Source organism: Neoarius graeffei, chromosome 18 (genome assembly GCF_027579695.1).
Source record: "Neoarius graeffei isolate fNeoGra1 chromosome 18, fNeoGra1.pri, whole genome shotgun sequence".
Lineage (NCBI taxonomy): Eukaryota > Metazoa > Chordata > Actinopteri > Siluriformes > Ariidae > Neoarius > Neoarius graeffei.
The window spans coordinates 58,812,106-58,836,125 of record NC_083586.1 but is presented as its reverse complement, the minus strand read 5'-3'; the positions used below and the strand labels follow the sequence as shown (position 1 = coordinate 58,836,125).

Genomic DNA, 24,020 nt, shown 5'->3' with positions numbered 1-24,020 from the left:
GTGCCGGATCAGTCGGCTGGTGGGTTTTCGTTCAAAATAATAAATCCATGCGTGTGTGTTTGTGATAAATCCATATTATACTGAGCGCATTTCCCACATTAATCAATACAAAGCGCTTTCAGTTCTTTTAAATCAAGGCTGAATACTTTCTTCTTCACCGCTGCCTTTTATTAAATCACATTTGAGACTTTTAATTTGATTTCTTTCAGCGCAACCGCAATGCATGATGGGATATATTGCTTTGGTTAGTGACCGTCGTTGTACGCTACTTTTCGTGATGCGTTGTGGGATACTTTGAGTGCACTATATAGGGTGTAAATAATCCTCACTAAGGTTTCGGACAGCACTACAAAATGGCGTCCTCGCTATATAGTGAGTAGGGAGCGATTTCAGACACGGGGGTTGTCAAAAGACGCGCGCGCCCACTTTCGAATGCTGATGTAATCAAGCCGGAAATTTTTGTTTGTTTTCATAGCGATCAGGCAAGTTTGGAAAAAGTAGACAGTAATCGTCATTTAAACTCGTTTTTGTGCAATATTCCGTTTGCAGGGATGAGAATGAAAAATATTTAAAAAGTCTGAAAAAAACAGGGCAGGGCCCAGGGGTTCCAGGGGCTGATGATTTTTGGCTATTTTATTTATTTATGTATTTATTTATTTTCTTTATTATTAGACAGGGATATTATCATTAGACAGGGAGATGATTATTAGACAGGGAGATGATTATTAGACAGGGAGATGATTATTAGACAAGGATATTATTAGACAGGGAGATGATTATTAGACACGGAGATTATTATTAGACAGGGAGATCATTATTAGACAAGGATATTATTAGACAGGGAGATCATTATTAGACAAGGATATTATTAGACAGGGAGATGATTATTAGACACGGAGATTATTATTAGACAGGGAGATTATTATTAGACAGGGAGATCATTATTAGACAAGGATATTATTAGACACGGAGATTATTATTAGACAGGGAGATTATTATTAGACACGGAGATTATTATTAGACACGGAGATTATTAGACAGGGAGATTATTATTAGACAGGGAGATTATTAGACAGGGAGATGATTATTAGACAGGGAGATCATTATTAGACGGAGATCATTATTAGACAGGGAGATTATTAGACAGGGAGATCATTATTAGACAGGGAGATCATTATTAGACAGGGAGATTATTATTAGACAGGGAGATTATTATTAGACAGGGAGATTATTATTAGACAGGGAGATTATTAGACAGGGAGATGATTATTAGACGGAGATCATTATTAGACAGGGAGATCATTATTAGACGGAGATTATTATTAGACAGGGAGATGATTATTAGACAGGGAGATGATTATTAGACAGGGAGATGATTATTAGACAGGGAGATGATTATTAGACAGGGAGATTCTTTTGTGTAATCTGAGCTGAAGTGGGTTTTGTGCTTTGGTTTTTTGGGGCGCGCGCGTGCTCTCTCTGCCATGCCGATCCTGTAGGCTGCGCTGACTCAGCTGAAAACTCCGGTCCTCGAGAAAAGAGATAAAAGCCCACCCACACTGAAAGCTGATTGGCTTATTTTGCTGAGTAACCCAATCAGGATGCTCTCTGTCTGGCATGCGCTACATGAACAAGCACACAGTCTCCCTCGCGCGCGCACATTCTAAGATGCGTGATGCAGACCTTAATGTTGCGTGTGCACGCTCAAAAACGATCATTTTGGTCTGAAAAAGTCGGAAATCCGCCGATCGGCGGAAAATTCTCATCCCTGAGTTTGGAAAACAGTTTTCAAAATGGCGGCGCTGACACCTCACGTTCTGAAGTCTCGCCCGAGTCTCGTGAAGATCGCGCGGATAAGCGACGCCTGCCGTGGACCAAACGAACTAAATTACTAAACTAAACCCAAATAGGCCGATAAGTATATTATTTAATTGCAATTAGTTGCCAATACGAGTCACGATATAAGGTTGCTAAAACCGAAAACGTAATTGAATAACACGTTAATTAAGAAATAAAGCAAGTTTAAAAATTTCCCCTTTAAAGGTTCCAGATAGAAAGTGTTTTCTGATCACAAAGGCTTATTTCGTTTGAAGCCAAGAACCGTTGATTATCCGATCTACCTTTAAAAAAAAAAAAAACCTTGAAGAACTCCTGTTCTGCAGTGTTTTCTGAGGTGATTAGATTTGTTTTGTTTGTCTTAATTTAAGGGTCTGTATTTTTTCCCTATTATTTAATTAATGCCAATAACAAAGCAAATATCTTTTCACAAAACGTTCTCAATGGTACTTTTCGTCTAGTCTGGCTAACGCGACTTCAAAGCTCTGCGAGCATCTGGTCTGGCCAAGCTATTAAGCCCAACCGTTTCCCAAAGTGCGTGGTTGACCCGCCTCCCTGAAATGCCTCAGTTTGCTACTGGTCGAAGCCAGAAAAGGCTGTGACGAAGCTTAAACCAATCACATCACTCTTTCCTCTGACGTATGCGACGCGACGGGGCTAACTGGTAGATTAAACTCTTACCGAAGCCGGTCGGGAGCAAGGCGAAAACGGCCTTCCTTTCAATAAATACCTCCAGGGCTGCTCTTTGCTCCGTTTTCAATGAGAACTTGCTCCATGTTCGTAATGTTTCTAGTGAATGAAGCGCTTCCGGCATAGATTCTGTAAACAATCTATGGCTTCCGGTCGCAGTTCTACTACGTCACTGCCTTGAACACGCCTCTGCCCAGGGCCGTTGGAGATGCTCAAAGTTGATTGGCTCCCGATTTTTCGGGAGCTTGGAAGAGCTGTAGATAGCTTGCCTGGCCAGACTAAGCTCGCAACAGGCCCTCGTGTTGCGTCACGCTTAGGATGGGCGGGCCCAGGCTACTTTTCGTCCCTGACGATGTGATTTTGCTCGAGGCTCTTCTTTAAGTCGCTCTGGATAAGGGTGTATGCTAAAGGTTATAAACTTAATTAAAAAAAAAAAAGATTAAAAAATAAAGGAATTTAAAAACCCTACAGTACGTTCCTTATATAAATCACAGAAATCTGTGCAAATTAAGATTCAAAGTCTATCTAGTCGAGGTTTACGTTAGCGTCTTATGCTTAAACATACGTTGTACTCAGGAGCACGAGTAGGCTACGGACATTCTTACGAACCTACAGGATTTTCATGAATATCACATTTCTTGTGTAAATGTTCATACGATTAAATATCGATTTACGAAGAAGTATCCTTGATAAATGAGCCCCAGTCTGAGTTTCTGTAGCATGTAACGTATTGTTTATAGTATCATTTACTGTAGGGCTTTTCAAAGTGTGGGGCGCGCCCCCCCTGGGGGGGCGCCAGAGTTCTTTAGGGGGGGCGCAACGTGAGAGACAAAATGGATCGATTTTTAGTACCTAAAGCTACAGGGAGTGAAGAGACGGCCAAGCAAAAAAACAGAGCCTCCAGAATGTTGCGATTTGCAGCTTCAGCGCAAATTCAACCAATCCCCACGAATTCAGGGCGGTGCTGCAATTATATCCAATCACCGCAACTTTCCCGCAAATTTGACCAATCGTTGGCGTCGTCTTGAGGTGACATCGACAAACTACCTTCCGCCTTACTTCCGGATGTCTATGTTCAAGAGAAGCAGCATGCGCGCAGTGTTGCCAGATTGGAGGTTTCAAGTGCATTTTGGCGGGTTTTGAACATATTTTGGACTGGAAAACGTCAGCAGTATCTGGCAACATTGCATGATGTGCGAGTCAGTGTTTATGTAGGCTTAAATTCTGTTACTGAAAGTGTGTTATGTTTACAGTGAAGGACTGTGTGCACTTTATTTTTTTACTTAATACAAGAAATTAATGGATGCCAACATTTTTGCCAAAATGGTATTTTATTTTCCATTGTTTAGGCAGCTTCAGCATCATACTGTGAGATTCTGTTCAAATTGTTTTTTTTTCCTTCTATGAAGCCTGAGCCGTTTATTTTATTAGTTTATAATTATTGTTTAATTTAGTCTTCAGGAGAGACTGCCTGCACACAGTACTAGTATTAATAGTTTTTTTTTCTTACATGAAAGCTGAGGCATTTATATTATATTTGAAGGTAACTTCATGTTGTGCTGTGAGGTTCTCTGCACTTTAACTTTTGAACCAACAGGTGCATTTGGATAAGTAAAGCCTATTTTTCTGCATTTTTGTAGTCCTGGTAATCTTTTATATTGGTAAAGTTGTTTATAGGACCATTTCTCAGTGTCTTTGTTTTTTAATCAATAGTTTTTCAGTAATAACTTATCACTCAATTTTAATCACAAAAAGAGAAAATCGCAACAATTTCTCGCAACTTTCACTTCCTCCCGCAATGTAATCGCAACAAAAACCTAAACACCGCAACTTTCATCGCAATTTTTTTGGAAACCCCCGCAACAGCAGACATTTTAGCCCACAACAATCACAAAAAAGGCCCGCGGAATCCTGGGGGACTGGAAAAAGAAGGAGGTATGACCACAATTATTTAAAGTTTGGATTTTCATGGACTGGATCTGAAGATGCTCCACTGCTACAGTGTGTTGTCTGCCAAGAGATGCTAGCTAACGATGCTATGAGATGTTTAAAATGTGTAAAACAAGATGTTTTAAAAAGCACAGATGTTTAAAATGTGAAAAAGAAAAAAATAATGTGTAAAACAACCTTTTTTTTTTTAAATACGAATGGAACATTAAGTATAGCAACAACAAAAATTGTAAGGGGGGGCGCTGTTGTTTATTTGCTCTCCGAGGGGGGGCTGACTCTCCCACACTTTGAAAACCCCTGGTTTACTGTATTATTTGACTTTCCTCCTGTGTGTCACTGGGCTCGGTTCCGGTCCACTCATCTGACAGTAAGTACAGCAATGTGATCATGGAAGTGAAACTCCACTGTGACTAGAATTAATTCTATAAAATCCACTTAAACTTGACATGAGCACACTCTTAGCTGTCTGTGCTAATCCAGAGCAAATCAGATTGCTGCAGTGCGCATGTGCGCGCTCAGAGATTGCAGGCGAGATGTTAGTGAGGTACGTACTGACTGAGCTGCATGTCCAGATACGCCACGTTTACTCCCACCTTCATCTCAGCGTAGTTGCTCTCCGAACCCTGAAACACACACACACACACATATATGTAATTAGGGATGCGTGATCTGACAAAAACACTGCATCAGGATCATGATGCTTTTATTGAACATAAAATGTTACTGAAAACTAAAAAGGAAATTATATTTTGCACAAAACTAACATGAAAACAGCAATAAAAGATTATTCTATCGACATTCACTGGATATGAGCAATCGCGCGCTCTGATTGGCTACTCTACTACTAGTAGGCTATCAGCTCATATACCATGAGTAGAGAAAAACAAAATGGCGGAGCGTGTTGCTGAACCAACCGAGGACAAAATAAAAACTCTACTCGAAAACAAAAGCCCTAAAATACAAAAAATATGAAAAGAAGGTATTTAATAGAAACGCATCTTTTTTAAAAATTATTTTTCAAGAATTATCATCGCATTTTTCACAAATTGCTCCTGTCATTTCGAAGGCTTGTTTGCATTCTAAGTGAAAATGATTTCGTCGGATGTTTTGTATAAAAGGTTTTTATTTATCGAATTTACAAAAAATAAAAATGCTCCATTTCTCAAAATCCAGGGAATGTGGATAGAATAAAACAGTTATTCCACTCAATCTGGTCGTACATGGATTACAGCATCTATCAGCTCATGTACGACTCGATTTTGTGGAATAACTTAAATATCACAATATCCCTGATATCTTTATTAAAAAAAAAAAAAAGTAGTGTGTATTGCAAGATCATTTACACTACCGTTCAAAAGTTTGGGGTCACCCAGACAATTTTGTGTTTTCCATGAAAAGTCACACTTTTATTTCCCACCATAAGTTGTAAAATGAATAGAAAATATAGTCGAGACATTTTTCTGGCCATTTTGAGCATTTAATCGACCCCACAAATGTGATGCTCCAGAAACTCAATCTGCTCAAAGGAAGGTCAGTTTTATAGCTTCTCTAAAGAGCTAAGGCCAAATTTAAAAAAAAAAAAAAAAAAAAAAAAAAAGTGTGTTTCCGGTAACCCGACCGACCGAGAATTTCGGCGGCGAAATTGCCGATCGTAAAGTTATTACAAATTTCCCTCGATATTTTAGTGGAAGCGGCGTTAGTTTGTCATAATTTTTTGTTTCAACGCATTCAAGTTGTGAAAGAAACAATAAAAAGTAAAATGTTTCACCACTTCTATCAGCCCTCCTGCATAAACATGGAAGCGCACTTGTATACTGAAGGAGGAAGGCAAAACTGAGCCGAGCCGCCATTTTGAATCCTCATTCAAGGCTGTAATGCAAATTGCTTCCTCTTCAGTATACAAGTGCACTTCCATGGCAGGGAAAAACACTACATTTTGCCGCCTATGTAGTCCCCTATTTATACAAATAGGAGTCATTCAGGATTCAGCCATGTTTTTGCTCGACCCAAGTTCTACAGTAGGCTAGGCGAGGCCGTCTGCTTTTAATGGAAGTAGCCTAGCCTAGGACGTTATTTTCACGTTATTTCTTGATAAGGTGTTTTCACGTTATTACATGAAAATATCATGAAATAACGTGATAATTTCGTATCATGAAATTACGTGATGTTATGCTATTACATGATAAATATATTGTAAAAACGTGATAACTTTGTTAACAATATCTTTTCACGTAATTACTTGATTCTAAGCCAATTTTTTTGTGTGTGGCAGCAATACGCTTCCGTAGATCATAACTCGAACTCTCACGATATTTTTTTTTATTCGTTTAAAGATTTAAAACACTTATTTTATTATGATGTGTGGTATAAAGGATTCTGTGCCAAAATACTCTTTTGTAAGATGTTTACTTGTGTTAATTTTTTCGAACAAAATAAAAAAAAAATTTAAGAAAAAAAAAAAAAAAAAAAAAAAAAAAAACTTTTTCCTACCTACCGACCTAATTTTAGTATTTCATGTTACCTGAAACACACTATCTTTTTTTTTTGGCCTAAACTGTTTTCAGCTGTGCTAACACGATTGTACAAGGGTTTTCTAATCATCCATTAGCCTTCTGAGGCAATGAGCAAACACATTGTACCATTAGAACACTGGAGTGAGAGTTGCTGGAAATGGGCCTCTATACACCTATGGAGATATTGCACCAAAAACCAGACATTTGCAGCTAGAATAGTCATTTACCACATTAGCAATGTATAGAGTGGATTTCTGATTAGTTTAAAGTGATCTTCGTTGAAAAGAACAGTGCTTTTCTTTCAAAAATAAGGACATTTCAAAGTGACCCCAAACTTTTGAACGGTAGTGTATACAGGGTTCTCTAGAAAATCTGAAGGAGCCAGCTTTTTAAAAGAAAAAAGTAGTAGTAAGCGGCTCTAGAATTTGCAGTGGTGAAGCTAATCCCGGGGTCTGGAGGCACGCCCCATAGAACATTTTGAAATGCCTTCTGGTGCATTCTCAGCTAATAAATTACTCGCCGCTCCCCTGTAAAATACTTACAAAATGTCTGAAATTTCCCTCCAGATGTTTGTGCGAGCGCACGCCCTTCTCAGTTCCTGTCTGTAGTACGCTGCCTGGCTCTGTAACATAACTACATACGCTACAGCCTGGTCACGTGGTCCAGCTCAGCCAATCAGAGCACGAGAATCGCTCAACAAATATTCAAGTCGAGTTTATTTGTATAGCGCTTTTAACAATAAACATTGTCGCAAAGCAGCTTTACGGAATTTGAACGACTTTAAACCTGAGCTAATTTTATCCCTAATCTATCCCCGATGATCGAGCCTGTGGCGACGAAAAACTCCCTCAGACGACGCGAGGACGAACCAGACTCAAAAGGGAACCCATCCTCATTTGGGTGATAAAGTGATTATCACCCAACATTAACAGTTTTAACATGAAGTCAGTTGTTTCGCTGATGTTATAACTCTTATACTGTATAACATCAATGTAATAACTCGTTGTTATAACTCTGATCTTATAACGCTTATAAAGAGAGTTATAACAAACATGGCGTCACTTCCGGTCATGCTAGACCCGAATCGAAGACAATTTCATGGTGGAATAATTGGATCTGCAGCAAATTATGGGCCACAGAGACGATATTAAAAAAAAAAAAAAATGGCTTGAATGTTGAAAGGCAAGGTTTTTTGGGGGGGCTTGAGTAGCCAGCGCAGACCACCGCCGGCGCTTGTGGACACCTCTGATGATATACTATATTACTGTACGATGTTCCTCAGACCTACTCAAAGGACTTCTAATAAAAACCACGTCAAAACCCCCATGCTTGTGATTTTACAGTTACCGTATTTTCCGGACTATACGTCGCTCCGGAGTTTAAGTCGCATCAGCCAAAAAATGCATTATGAAGACGAAAAAAACATATATACGTCGCACCGGACTACAAGTCGCACTTTTTTGAAGGGTTATTCTATCCATAGAATCTGTGATTGTATCTGATAAGCGGCACGTGGTTACTGCGCGACTGCATTGTTTATTTCATAAACGAACAGCTGAGCAGTGATAACGCGCCCTTTGCCCTGCAAGTAGCCTAGTCTGATTATTTTAAATATCTACTACTATCTTTAATACTATCACTATCGTTATTACTAATAGCCTATATTATTATTATAACTAATATTAGTAGCCTATTACTAATCGTTACTATCGTTATTACTCGCAGTGAAAAAAAAAAACAAACATATATACGTCGCACCGGAGTATAAGTCGCATGGCCAGCCGAACCATGAAAAAAAAGTGCGACTTATAGTCCGAAAAATACGGTAAGTTTTGACGTTCCCAGTGTCTGCCTGTGAACGTGTTCGGATACTTGCTGTACAAGATCACTATTCGGCCCAATCCCATACTGCTTTAGCTTTAATCTCAACCCCATCCTGAGCAGCGCTGAATCAGTACATTAACACAGCAAAGTACTGATTAGATTATCACACCAGGACCCCAAAACCCGCATCTCTCACCCAGATAGCGTCAGCGATGCTGTCGGAGAGGCTCGGGCAGGCGTTCCAGCTCAGCACCTGAACCTCCGTGGTGTCCCCGACCTCCCACTTATTCAAGCCGCACGTACTGAGAGCGTAGAGGCATCCCGAGTCCGGCACCCACAATACACTGTGCACCTGAAATCAGCAAAGAGTCAGGTCAAACACCAGGGTCGCTACGGCAATCAGGAATTATTTTCCTGATCACCTCAAGCCAGTACTGCGAACTACATTTTTTAAAAATGATCTTACGGCCGTGTCGGCTGGAGGGCTGCGGAGGCCGAACAGACTGGAGACGCGGCGGCCGATCCCGGAGAGCATCCCGTGTCCCTGCTGCACTGGCCGCTGATAGAGCTTTCCAGAAGGCTCCATGCCCATCCGCAGCAGCTGCCCGCGGTACGAGGACACGATGAAGCTGCCTCCCTGAGAACAGAGCGAAAGGATGGATTTGTTTTTTTACTCAAATATTTTTATTGAATTTCACATGCATCACATCACATATACTGTACATACGTGCTCATACATTGTACGTTTTTCAGGAGCGATTTAACTTAAACATCCCTCCCCTCCCACTAGCCATGATTCCTGAGGAGTATTATTCCTGGAGTGTTGTAGGGAACTGCTGGAAGTCAAGTATTGAGTCGCAAGATAAATAAATAATAAGAATAAAAGTAAAATAAGTAAAAACACACACAAACGGGATGAATAGATAAATAAATAAATAAATAAATAAAAGGTTAATAATTAGGAGGCGGCAAATTTAGACAATAACTGATAGACACTGTAACTGACAGGAAAAAAAAAGAAAAAAAAAAACAACACGAAGGAAAGGTACGGAAGCCACGAGAGGCCCTTCATATAATACTTTTTTTTTTTTTTTTATTCACCTTGTTATCCCGAGATAACGACATAATTAATTCAGGATCTCGAGAAAACAACACAACTAATTCGAGATCTCAAGAAAACAAAACCGTTATTTTGAGATCTCGAGAAAACAAAACAATTATTTCATGATCTCAGCTGGATCACTGTATCTCCGTCGGTAGAGACGAAGCAGGGCCAGTCTTCTGCGGAGGTGCCGCGGACTAATTTTGAAATTATCCCTTATTAAAAGACTTGATGCAATCTCTCCCTGTGTCAACCCCTGATCAAAATATTGCCTTATTAGGTGATCGATTATTCCAGACATTCTAATGACCAAAGTTGCATGAATCGCGATTTTTGACCCATGATTCGATACGCCCACGATTTTTTTAAAAATGTTTTCTTAAAGTAGTAAATTTGACTTATTAACATTTACTTACTTACATTAACTATTTAATAACAAATAATTCAGACCACTGCAGAGAATGAGTAATATGTATGCAAAAATGAACAAATGTATATCCAAAGATTGTTTTATTTCTCAAAATAATACTGTTGAGCCGGAAGCTCTGTTTTTTTTCAGTTCTGAAAAAGTCATTTTTCCAAATCGTGTAAATCCGTTAAGATTTTTTTTGGGGGGTGGCTCTCTCACTGCCTCACTCTCATAGGGCCAATGATTTTCTGTGATCGCGGAAAACAGATGGAAATTACGGAATTTTTATGGTGAAACGTTGCTCGCGTGTCAAAATGTAACTGCCGCAGAAGGCTTCCGCCCAAGCAGACATGCCTTCAGTGTTGCCAGATATTGCTAACGTTTTCCACCCCAAAATATGTTCAAAACCAGCCAAAAAGCACCTAAACCCGCCCAATCTGGCAACACTGCATGCCTTTCCGGTCAAGTGATTGTGATTGGCTTGTGGCACACCTAGCCAGCCAATGAGCTGCTTGTTTACAGATTCGCTCCCCGCGTCACAACCAGAATGGCGACCGCTTAAAAGAAATGAATGCTCTGCCAGTGGCGAGTGTGGACGTTGCGTGACTCGCAGAAGATTGTCGCAGGTCGGCGAAAAAACGACTTACTAATAAATATAAAAAAATAAAAGTAATTTAAGTAAGTTTAAAATGTAATTTAAATAAAAAGTAAAGTATTCATAAATTGAAGTTTGGAAGCGCCGAGAAGTTTGAAAGGATGTACCGCGATTCTGCCTTCTTGTATCGCGATACGGATCGTGGCTCTGCGTATTGCGATTTCGATACGCATATCGTTACAGCTCTAGTCTATACAGAATGAGAAATAGACCCAAAGTCAGCACATCACAAGTCTCTTGGCGCACCTGAATGAACCATTTCTCAGCTGTTTACTCGAGATCATGAAATAATTGTTTTGTTTTCTCGAGATCTCGAATTAGTTGTGTTGTTTTCTCGAGATCCTGAATTAATTATGTCGTTATCTCGGGATAACAAGGTGAATAAAAAAAAAAAAAAGGATTATATGAAGGGCCTCTCTCGGCTTCCGTAGAAAGGAAAGAGGGGCAGATCTCTCAATCCAACTTAAGGTTCTCAAAGTATTTCAGGAAAGGTCCCCACACCTTCTGGAACTTCTTGCTCGAGTCACAAACTGAATAGCGGATCTTAGACAGGACATGATGTCCCTTAACCACTGAGCGTGTGTGGGCGGGGCAGCATCCGTCCACCTTAATAGAATCGCACGCCTCGCCAAAAGCGAGGCAAAGGACAGCGTGCGGCTTTTGGTTGGAATGAGGCACGCGCCATCTTCACCGGTGGTGCCGAAAAGGGCAATCGGTGGACTGGGTTCTAGCTCAAGATTAAGGCACAAGGTTTGGAAAACATCTTTCCAGGCTTGGACAAGACCAAAACACGTGAATAAGCGAGGCCTCACCTGTCTTACATTTATCACACAAAGGATCAACGTCTGAGTACATGCGAGATAATTTGGCTTTAGAGATATGAGCCCTGTGCACCATCTTAAACTGTAACAGGCAGTGACGTTCACAGAGAGATGCTGTATTTACCAGCCTGAGAATGGAATCCCATACATCGCTTGACAGTTGAAAGTTTAAATCCTGCTCCCAAGCAGTTTTAATTTTGTCCAGAGGAGCCTGTTTTATGCCCATCAGTTCGTCATAAATGACCGATATTAACCCCTTGCGCGATGGATGCAGACCAAGTAACATGTCGGCGGTGGTCGCGGTAGTTGCCCCGGGGAAACTACAGAGCCTAATCTAGGAATTTGAAAATAGGGGACAGATCCCTCACTAGTTGTAGAAACAGGGGACAGAAAATATTAACATGGGTAAAAATATCCCTCATTTGTTCCAGTTAGTGGGGACAGAAAAATAAGTAATACATTGGTAGATATTTTCAAGAGTACATCTATAAACAGAACAGTTTTATTAATAAAACTAAATACATGTAACAAACATTCATATCAGATGTTAATCAAGATCATAATTATGGCACTATACATATCCTTTAATACAGTGATATGAAAACCATATCAGCAAACACTTATCCACAGTTTATAGTATTGCACAAACATTATGATCAGATCTGAACTTTAAAAACGTAAAGATTTTAGATCAAAAACTATATGAAGTACATCTATAAACAGAACAGTTTTAAACAGAAAACCTTACAAATATGACTAGTTTTCTGTTCTGTGACTAGGTTACTGTTTTACTATAAATCACGTGACTAGCCTATTTTTACCAATTTGACCACCAGTAGTATAATGTTGCATTTCAAATATGACTAGGTTAATATTGCATATCAAATATGACTAGGTTAATATTGCATATCAAATATGACTAGGTTAATATTACATATCAAATATGACTAGGTTAATATTACATCATTTGATATAGTTAAGTCTTAAATCCATGTAGTCTTGTGAAAAACATTAAACAATCTACCTATGTTTAAACTAGATTTTGACATAAATGACTGGAGATAATCTCAAAATTCAGACTTCCTAAAAAGTATATAATCTCTATCATTTACAATCTTACAGTACCTACAATTACACAAGAACATTAACTATATTTCATAATATTTTTAAATAAAACTTACATAATACCAAACATTATCAAAATAATTGTATATTGGCATTAGGAAAATATCAAATTCAAACTACAAAAACCATTATCCATCAGAATCAAATGACTTGGTATGTCTTCACACTGTCATATAATTACTCGAAGATCATATTTGTACACAAACTTATACATGTCTTATATATCAACTAAGCACCTTTACTATGTGAATATGATTAATAACATAATACTCACTTCTGTCTTCGTTTTGTTTCCTTTTTTCGTCCAAAGGTCTTTCAACGTGACCACGCGTTTTGACATCGTTATGTTTGGATGAGACAGAACGATATGCCATGTGCTTTTGGGTATTTTTAAAACACTTCACACGATTGGTTGAGATACACTGTCTTCCGGTTCAGTGACCAATGATATAATAGTTCACAAAACTGTTTTAAGCCCTATTCGCACGGGATAAGTATTACCTATGGACCTCTGGTAATTCGCAATTACCCCCGCACCTCTGTGTTATTGTGTGGTGCATTCGGACGGGATAAGCAAAAGTCTGTAATTCACTGAATTTACAGACTTTGGCCTCTTTGGGCATTCGGAAGTTTTGGTACTAGTCTTTCTCCCGAAAGTTCTCCAGCACCTCCACTTCCCAGAAGGACAGGCCTCTCTCCCTGGGTCTTCTATCAGGGTACCAGATATAAACAAGGTTGGGTAGGTGGTTAGAATAAAGGCGCGTTTGGCAACAATCAATACAGTTGTAGCATGTTGGAAGTGCCAACATATTACTGTAGTACATTAATGGTGCATTAATAAGGTAGGATGAAAACACAGTAGGCATAAGAATAGCACTGTATCCAAATTAAGAGAGGGGAAACGCATATGATAGGGATGCAGTATGTTTGCTCCACGCTCTCAAAATGAGAAGGCGGGGTCACTGCAAATGAAAACCGTCTCGAGATGACAATGTAAGTCAGGGGTCACCAAATTACGGCCCGCGGGCCAGATCTGGCCTGCCACCCCCCTTTGACCGGCCCCCCAGCCCCCCATCACTTGAACCGGCCCTATGAGGCAATCCCCAAAAGTGGTCATGGCCTATTTTTTTAAATTGCTTTTTGACAAATAACAACATGTCTGCATCTTGTATTTTGTTGATTTTATCAATTAAAATTGATATTTAGTTATAAAATGAACTATTCATATTTTCTGAATTTTCATCATATGCTCGCGATCAAGCAGTGACAGGCAGTGCATGCGCAGAGAACTGTCAGTGTTCAGGACAGCAAAATGGCGAGCGGTCTGTGAAAAGCTGACAGAGAGTGCAGAGTTTTTAAAGAACAGTGGACCACCGATTATTTTTTCGTTCAGTGTAAGGACCGTGCAGTTTGTCTTGTATGTAAAGAAAGTGTGCCGGTTTTCAAAGAATATAATCTGCGTCGTCACTATGAAACCCGCCACAAAGAGTATGCTAGTTTGCGAGGGCAAACAAGAGAAGACAGGATTCGGAGGATGAAATGCGGACTGGCTGCACAACAGAATGTATTCCTTCACCAAACCCAGATCAACCAGGCTGCTGTCCGAGCTGGCTATAAGGTAGCTCACCTACTAGCTACCCATGGAAAGCCGTTTACTGATGGGGACTTTGTTAAAGTATGCATGCTTGCTGTGGCCGAGGAGGTGTGTCCCGACAAGAAGGATGCGCTCAACGCGGTGAGTCTCTCCGCACCTACTATGACCAGGCGAACCGAAGATTTGGGGGACAACGTGTATGACCAGCTGAATGAGAAAGCGTCAGAATTCGAGTTTTTTGCTTTGGCCACGGATGAGAGCAATGACGTGCAGGTCACAGCACACCTGCTGTGATCTATTGCTCATATTATTATAATTTCACTGTTTTTTAAAATGTATTTATTTTATAGGCCTATTTATTTGACCTTTATTAAGTGCTGCATACAATTATTATTTATATTATTAATAATATCAACAGGCCTACCTACAATTTATAATTTTCCACTCACCTTTGCCAGTGTCCATCACCTCAACTAGGCAGATGTTTCTTACCTTGACAGCTTTGATATTATTTTTATTAGAAAATAAATAAATGGAACATCAGTGGTATTTCAAATTAAAACAAAGTGTGAAGACTTGATTACTACTTCTGCAAACCACTAGCAAAGATAAACAAATATGTGCCAGGAATCAAGTGTTGATATAGTAGTGGGGGATATAGTAGTGGGGGGTACAGTAGTGGGGGGTATAGTAGTGGGGATGTAGTAGTGGGGGGTATAGTAGTGGGGATATAGTAGTGGGGGGTATAGTAGTGGGGATATAGTAGTGGGGGGTATAGTAGTGGGGATATAGTAGTGGGGGGTATAGTAGTGGGGATATAGTAGTGGGGGGTATAGTAGTGGGGATATAGTAGTGGGGGGTATAGTAGTGGGGATATAGTAGTGGGGGGTATAGTAGTGGGGATATAGTAGTGGGGATGTAGTAGTGGGGGATGTAGTAGTGGGGATGTAGTAGTGGGGGATGTAGTAGTGGGGGGTGTAGTAGTGGGGGGTGTAGTAGTGGGGGGTGTAGTAGTGGGGGGTGTAGTAGTGGGGGGTGTAGTAGTGGGGGGTGTAGTAGTGGGGGGTATAGTAGTGGGGGGTATAGTAGTGGGGGGTATAGTAGTGGGGGGTATAGTAGTGGGGGGTATAGTAGTGGGGGGTATAGTAGTGGGGGATATAGTAGTGGGGGATATAGTAGTGGGGGGTATAGTAGTGGGGGGTATAGTAGTGGGGGGTATAGTAGTGGGGGTATAGTAGTGGGGGATATAGTAGTGGGGGATATAGTAGTGGGGGGTGTAGTAGTGGGGGGTGTAGTAGTGGGGGTATAGTAGTGGGGATATAGTAGTGGGGGATATAGTAGTGGGGGGTATAGTAGTGGGGGGTATAGTAGTGGGGGGTATAGTAGTGGGGGGTATAGTAGTGGGGGGTATAGTAGTGGGGGTATAGTAGTGGGGGATATAGTAGTGGGGGATATAGTAGTGGGGGGTATAGTAGTGGGGGGTATAGTAGTGGGGGGTATAGTAGTGGGGGGTATAGTAGTGGGGGGTACAGTAGTGGGGGGTACAGTAGTGGGGGGTACAGTAGTGGGGATGTAGTAGTGGGGATGTAGTAGTGGGGGGTATAGTAGTGGGGATATAGTAGTGGGGGGTATAGTAGTGGGGATGTAGTAGTGGGGATGTAGTAGTGGGGATGTAGTAGTGGGGGATGTAGTAGTGGGGGATGTAGTAGTGGGGGATGTAGTAGTGGGGGATGTAGTAGTGGGGGATGTAGTAGTGGGGGATGTAGTAGTGGGGGGTGTAGTAGTGGGGGGTGTAGTAGTGGGGGGTATAGTAGTGGGGGGTATAGTAGTGGGGGGTATAGTAGTGGGGGGTATAGTAGTGGGGGGTATAGTAGTGGGGGGTATAGTAGTGGGGGGTATAGTAGTGGGGGGTATAGTAGTGGGGGATATAGTAGTGGGGGGTATAGTAGTGGGGGGTATAGTAGTGGGGGATATAGTAGTGGGGGATATAGTAGTGGGGGGTATAGTAGTGGGGGGTATAGTAGTGGGGGATATAGTAGTGGGGGGTACAGTAGTGGGGGGTATAGTAGTGGGGATGTAGTAGTGGGGGGTATAGTAGTGGGGATATAGTAGTGGGGGGTATAGTAGTGGGGGGTATAGTAGTGGGGGGTATAGTAGTGGGGGGTATAGTAGTGGGGGATATAGTAGTGGGGGATATAGTAGTGGGGGATATAGTAGTGGGGGGTATAGTAGTGGGGGGTATAGTAGTGGGGGATACAGTAGTGGGGGGTATAGTAGTGGGGATGTAGTAGTGGGGGGTATAGTAGTGGGGATATAGTAGTGGGGGGTATAGTAGTGGGGATATAGTAGTGGGGATATAGTAGTGGGGGTATAGTAGTGGGGGGTATAGTAGTGGGGGATATAGTAGTGGGGGATATAGTAGTGGGGGATATAGTAGTGGGGGGTATAGTAGTGGGGGGTATAGTAGTGGGGGATATAGTAGTGGGGGGTATAGTAGTGGGGGGTATAGTAGTGGGGGATATAGTAGTGGGGGGTATAGTAGTGGGGGGTATAGTAGTGGGGGATATAGTAGTGGGGGATATAGTAGTGGGGGGTACAGTAGTGGGGGGTATAGTAGTGGGGATGTAGTAGTGGGGGGTATAGTAGTGGGGATATAGTAGTGGGGGGTATAGTAGTGGGGATATAGTAGTGGGGGGTATAGTAGTGGGGGGTATAGTAGTGGGGGGTATAGTAGTGGGGGGTATAGTAGTGGGGGGTATAGTAGTGGGGGGTATAGTAGTGGGGATATAGTAGTGGGGGGTATAGTAGTGGGGATATAGTAGTGGGGGGTATAGTAGTGGGGATATAGTAGTGGGGGGTATAGTAGTGGGGGGTATAGTAGTGGGGGGTATAGTAGTGGGGGGTATAGTAGTGGGGATGTAGTAGTGGGGATGTAGTAGTGGGGGATGTAGTAGTGGGGGATGTAGTAGTGGGGGGTGTAGTAGTGGGGGGTGTAGTAGTGGGGGGTGTAGTAGTGGGGGGTATAGTAGTGGGGGGTATAGTAGTGGGGGGTATAGTAGTGGGGGGTATAGTAGTGGGGGGTATAGTAGTGGGGGATATAGTAGTGGGGGATATAGTAGTGGGGGATATAGTAGTGGGGGTATAGTAGTGGGGGATATAGTAGTGGGGGATATAGTAGTGGGGGATATAGTAGTGGGGGATATAGTAGTGGGGGGTATAGTAGTGGGGGTATAGTAGTGGGGGATATAGTAGTGGGGGATATAGTAGTGGGGGATATAGTAGTGGGGGATATAGTAGTGGGGGATATAGTAGTGGGGGGTATAGTAGTGGGGGATATAGTAGTGGGGGATATAGTAGTGGGGGGTATAGTAGTGGGGGGTACAGTAGTGGGGGGTACAGTAGTGGGGATGTAGTAGTGGGGATATAGTAGTGGGGGGTATAGTAGTGGGGATATAGTAGTGGGGGGTGTAGTAGTGGGGATGTAGTAGTGGGGATGTAGTAGTGGGGATGTAGTAGTGGGGATGTAGTAGTGGGGGATGTAGTAGTGGGGGGTATAGTAGTGGGGGGTATAGTAGTGGGGGGTATAGTAGTGGGGGGTATAGTAGTGGGGGGTATAGTAGTGGGGGATATAGTAGTGGGGGATATAGTAGTGGGGGGTATAGTAGTGGGGGATATAGTAGTGGGGGGTATAGTAGTGGGGGGTATAGTAGTGGGGGATATAGTAGTGGGGGATATAGTAGTGGGGGGTATAGTAGTGGGGGGTATAGTAGTGGGGGGTATAGTAGTGGGGGGTACAGTAGTGGGGGGTACAGTAGTGGGGATGTAGTAGTGGGGATATAGTAGTGGGGCGTATAGTAGTGGGGATATAGTAGTGGGGGGTATAGTAGTGGGGATGTAGTAGTGGGGATGTAGTAGTGGGGGATGTAGTAGTGGGGGGTATAGTAGTGGGGGGTATAGTAGTGGGGGGTATAGTAGTGGGGGTATAGTAGTGGGGGATATAGTAGTGGGGGATATAGTAGTGGGGGATATAGTAGTGGGGGTATAGTAGTGGGGGTATAGTAGTGGGGGATATAGTAGTGGGGGATATAGTAGTGGGGGGTATAGTAGTGGGGGGTACAGTAGTGGGGGGTACAGTAGTGGGGGGTATAGTAGTGGGGGGTATAGTAGTGGGGGATATAGTAGTGGGGGATATAGTAGTGGGGGATATAGTAGTGGGGGGTATAGTAGTGGGGGATATAGTAGTGGGGGATATAGTAGTGGGGATATAGTAGTAGCGGGGATGGCCATGCCAGGCTAGTAATCTCTACTACACACTGAGGCCTGCTGGTGGTCAGATTTGTCTGCGTCATACAATTCTATGTGATATAGCTGACCCGACCCCGGCCCCCCATCACAGTCAGGAACGACAATGTGGCCCCCAGAGAAAAAAGTTTGGTGACCCCTGATGTAAGTGAACAGGCAGTTTATGGCGCTGTTTACACATAGCCGGGTATTTTGCGAAACGAACATTTGTCTTCCCTCCGTTAACCAAAATATCTTCGTATTGCTGTGTCACGGGGGTTAGCGTGGCTCCTTACCATATGCTGCCACACAAGCCATCCAGTTGAAGATTCTTCGTGCTTTCTTCTTGGAGTTCTTCTTGGAGCTGTTTCTGCTTATCTGGTTCAAATACGGGATAGGCCTACTACCGCTTGCCCCTGAAATGCTGTTTATCAAAATTTCGCCCGTATCCTCCATTATTCACTCCAGAAAAGTACAAGAGATGCGCGTTTAATAATTACAAACACAGACATGCGCATTCACACGGGACTTGTATTACCACTGGATGTCTGTGTTTTGCTGAAAGACAGTAGGTAATTCGCGGCGGAATTATTACTTGGCAAATTACGGACATGGCGCATTCGCACGGGACTAAGAACTCAGACATTCTCTGTAATTATTCCGAATTACCAGAGGTCCACAGGTAATACTTATCCCGTGCGAATAGGGCTTTACCCGCTAAATAAACCATTCGGAATACTTCGGTCCTTTCCGATATTTTCCGATTGGTGTGTAAACAACGCTATATTTACCGCAGTGCTTGATAGCTGGTGCTGACAAATTGATACGCACAAGATTCAGTAAAACGCGACTACACGCTCTCTACTTATAAATGCGCGACAGAATGAATAGATACGCAATATCACTCTCGTGCCCAAAAAGTGGATGTGCGACAGACAGATAAAAAAACGCGTATTATCGCGTATTACGCGCCCTAGATTAGGCTCTGAACTAGCCATCTGAGAATGGAGAGTCTTGCCTGCAGGTATCTGAAAAAATGAGCGTTTGGTAGACTAAACTTGTGAAAGGATGGATTAGTTTTCCATAACGGGTTTATATTTAAAGTGCATATTCTGGACCGAGTTTGTGTTTTTTTTATATGAAAGTCTGTCCCTTTACACACTCATCCAGAAGGGTAATTTTGCACAAGGCCATCTGTCTCCAGCAGAAAAAAAATAACAAAACATGTCTGGAAAAATCCCAAGGGAGTCTGGAGCCAGATTTGTGACGTTACCTGCGGAAGCGCCAGCAGGCTGCGCGAGCTTTGCACGGTTTCAGTGCACAGCCTGTGTAGACCAAGCGCTCCCGTTTCTCTCTCATTGTCCGGTCTTTTGGGAAACGATGAGTACTAATCCCATCATGATTGGTGTTGCTACACCCTCCTACGATACATCTGTTAACCATTTTAATAATTACGCCATAACGTTGAAGAAATTTGCAGAAAACCACCAGGTCGTTTTCTCATAAACAAACCAGCGCTGACGTAGGATTCAGAGGGAGGCGTCCCGCACGCGACGTCACGAAAATCAGTGTTTCCCGGGAAATCCAAATGCCAAGTTTTTTCAGAGGCGGACCAATTCGCCTCAAATGGCTTGATTTCAACTGAATTTTTCTGGTATTGCGCAAGGTAAAAATATATATATATGTTACAGATATTTGACCAAAGTTTAATATAAAACAGGAGAATTACATTGATCTTGCTCCTGAATTTACCCGTGATATGCACTTTAAGGCGTTCGCTCTAACCCGCTGCCGTACGGTGAAGCTGTGGGACAGTCGGGAGGTTTCTGTGAACAGACTCACCCTGACTGCAGTCACGTAGTTACACGGGTGTCCTCCCAGGTCAGCGTGCGTCTCTGTGTACGTCCCCTCGTGGGACAGGCTGGGCCAGAACCGGGCCAAACCATCCGGAGACACGGCCAGCACACACACCGACTGCCACGAGACAGACAGACAGAGAATGAGAATAAATCCAAACAATGGTGAGAATAAAAATAACACCAGTATATAAAAAAAAAAAAATTTTAAACTCCATTTCCACCCCATAAAATCCTCACTATGGACTGCGCCGTATGGGTTTGGACAAAATTACACTTATTTATACATGTGTATAGTAGCATGGAGAGGGGAAGAAGAAGGAAAAAAAAGGGCAGAGGAGTACCTGCACCGACGCCGACTCCAGCGGAGAGGATGAGCTGATGGAGATGAGTTCAGCGCTGTAGGCATAATCACTAGGGGATAACTGCAGGTCCTTACACACAGACAGCTACACACACACACACACACAAAAAACAACATGAAAACACAGGGAGTGGATCGGTTTCTATACACAGTAGGGGTTTTGTTTCACTGGGAAAAAGAAAAAAAAAAAGGCACCGAAAATCAAGTGCTCGATTATTCTTCGTATGCACTGCATTTACTTTGATTTTATAAAACACACCTTGATTTACTACATCTTTATCAAATAGCGATAGAAGTAATAATAATGAGACCGTCTATGACGATATAGCTCACTCCGGCTCCGTCTAGTCCAGAAGGAACGATCTAAAGTGGGCCACCACAATTGCGCAATAAATGTCGCAACACTATATACAAGCTATATACGAACAGAAGCGATATCCACCCTAGGAATACCGACCTATTTACCAGAAAGAATCCAAAACGGCCCAGTCGTTAAGGCTTAATTAGTCCATAACTTCATTAATAATTGTAATGAAGCAAATCTGGGTAGAAGTTCTATGCACCTTAGGTCCCCCTACCTTCATGCCAGAAAGAATCAAAATTGGTGAAGAACTGAAGAAGCAGCGATGTGTGTGGAAACTGCTCATTAGGGATTGATTAATTACTCCATATTAGGGACGGCGAAAACTAAAAAAAAAAAAAATCTTGACCGACCACCGAGCCTCATTAGCCGGTTAAAGTCGGTTAACCTATGAGTTTAAACAGGGATGCAATCGGCGCGCCTTTTTCACGGCTCGTGCAGATCCGATTTTTTTTTTTGGGCGTTGGAGTGTCTGATTATAATTTCATCAGAGTAAATTCTGTATTAAAATTACTACATAAGCAAACGCCGTTACAGTCCGTGAAAAAGCCGTGAAAAAGTCGGCATCTGCGCCTTTAGTTTGTGTGGAGAGATATGATCTGCAATAACATGCATTGTTGGCTACAGACCGAAACATACTTTCAGAATGCACTGGCCAAGGCAGGACTAAACTCCATGTGCCTTCTAATAATCATTAAAAAAAAAAAACAGAATAGTAATTTGTAAGCTAAAAAGCCTGTGTCTACACTTCTTTCGCCGAGTGGCAGCTGTCTTCAACTGGGGCGGGACATGACTGAATGGGTGTTTCTGATTTGTCAGCTGTCTTTAACTGGGGCGGGAGGGCGGGACATGACTGAATGGGTGTTTCTGATTTGTCAGCTGTCTTTAACTGGGGCGGGAGGGCGGGACATGACTGAATGGGTGTTTCTGATTTGTCAGCTGTCGTCCTTACACCGCATGGCATGGCCCAAGCGTTTACAACACAGAATTCCAGGTTCTCCGCTCCAAAATCGGCAGCTTCAAAACGATTTTTTTTTTTTTCCCACCGACAACCAAAAAAAAATTAACCGGTTGACGTCAGGGCTTTGAACCGGTTCAAGGAACGAAAACCGGGAACTTTTTCTATTGCACATGGAACAGAAACGAAACCAGAAACTTTATTATTTTTTATGCTCCGGAACAGAAACGCTTATTAAAAATAATGGTAACCAGTTAATACCGGTTTTTATTTCGTTCCTCAAAGTTTCCGTAGCCTACAAATAAAAAAGTCATTCTTCTCCTGCGCAAGTTTCTATGACCCGCTGGGGTTCACTTCCTGTGTGACGTTCGCTGACTGAATGGAGAGAGCGGGAGGGTGGACTACTATCACGTCTCCACATCTTAAATAAGAGGTAAATATTGCAGTCTATCGTTATTCAAAAACGTCAATTTCAAACACGATATCAGTATATTTGTCCACGTTAATAAGAGGCTCACGAACGTTAACCTCTGTTAGCCTATCAATGCATAGGGCCTGATTAGCCTTTGGTAACACACTAAACGAATTCTCTTTCATTTTTGGCACTTTTTCTGTTTGTGTAGATGGGAAGACATACTGAGAATCCAAATCGCCAACATTTGAAATAATAATTGTTTTGAATTATTTCTTGTCTTATTTAATGAAGGTTGTAATAGAATTAGCCTACATTTGGCTTAAGCTGGATGAGACAGAGACATAATTTTATAGCCATTTGTTAAACAGCTGACAGGGAACGTAATTAACCGTTCCGGGAACGAAATTTTTTTGTTCTAACCGGTTCAGGAACGTCTATTTAACGGTGGAACCCAAAACCGGAAACGTTAAAATTCCGTTTCTGTTCGGAACGAACCAATAGGAAAAAAATTCTGGTTCAAAGCCCTGGTTGACGTTGATTCGGTCAACCACCGGTCAAACGGTCATCGGTTAACATCCCTACTCCGTATCTTCATTATTATGCAAATTTGAGTAGAAGCTATAGTATGCGCACCCCAGGGAGACCTACCTTCCTTCCTGACCACAAAAAAAGTGAAGGATTGAGAGAAAAGAAGCGATTTTCGTGAAATGTGGACGACGCCGGACAACACATGATGGCGTTAAACTCATCACCTGTCGGCTGGAAGAGCTCGATAATATTTTACCATTACATTGTTTTATTTAGTACTTAATCGCACTCGCTTTTAATAAAAGCAGCCTGAACTGCTAAATATCCAGCAGTCACAGCGTTGTAGAAATTGGAGCCATTTATTTAGCGTTTTATACTTTTGAACATTTAAAAGCCTTTAATTTAATTAATTACCTTAAGGCAAATGTACTAACAATAAAACAAAAATAAAAGAATAAACCTGTATTAGTCAAGATTTTCTGAATGTGTCTCGTTGTTTGTCCATCAGTACAAAACAGTGCATCGTAACCGCTTTTCCCACTCAGCAGGCAAAAACAATAAGCCCCGCCCACCCGCTCTAAATATTCATATTGGCGTACCTTCGCTACTGCAGTCTGACAGATCTTCCATATGATCACCCGCTCTCCACACACCATCCACGCCCAACCCGATTCCTCCACCTTCACCGAGATCTGCTCACCTGCTACAGGACCCACACACACACTTTGGCAATTCCAT

At 42.1% G+C, this 24,020-nt stretch overlaps 1 protein-coding gene across 1 annotated transcript in view; it reads right to left on the bottom strand.

Annotated features, from left to right (window-relative positions):
- The window catches only part of nup133 (nucleoporin 133), an 85,614-nt gene that overhangs the window by 50,178 nt on the left and 11,416 nt on the right, over window positions 1-24,020 (bottom strand). The window contains exons 3-8 of the mRNA XM_060899091.1: window positions 23,882-23,985; window positions 21,001-21,105; window positions 20,643-20,774; window positions 9,280-9,450; window positions 9,010-9,165; window positions 5,029-5,099 (exon numbers count right to left, since the gene is read on the bottom strand). Of these exons, the coding sequence (XP_060755074.1) occupies window positions 5,029-5,099; window positions 9,010-9,165; window positions 9,280-9,450; window positions 20,643-20,774; window positions 21,001-21,105; window positions 23,882-23,985 (739 nt within the window). The remainder of the gene's footprint in view (window positions 1-5,028; window positions 5,100-9,009; window positions 9,166-9,279; window positions 9,451-20,642; window positions 20,775-21,000; window positions 21,106-23,881; window positions 23,986-24,020) is intronic.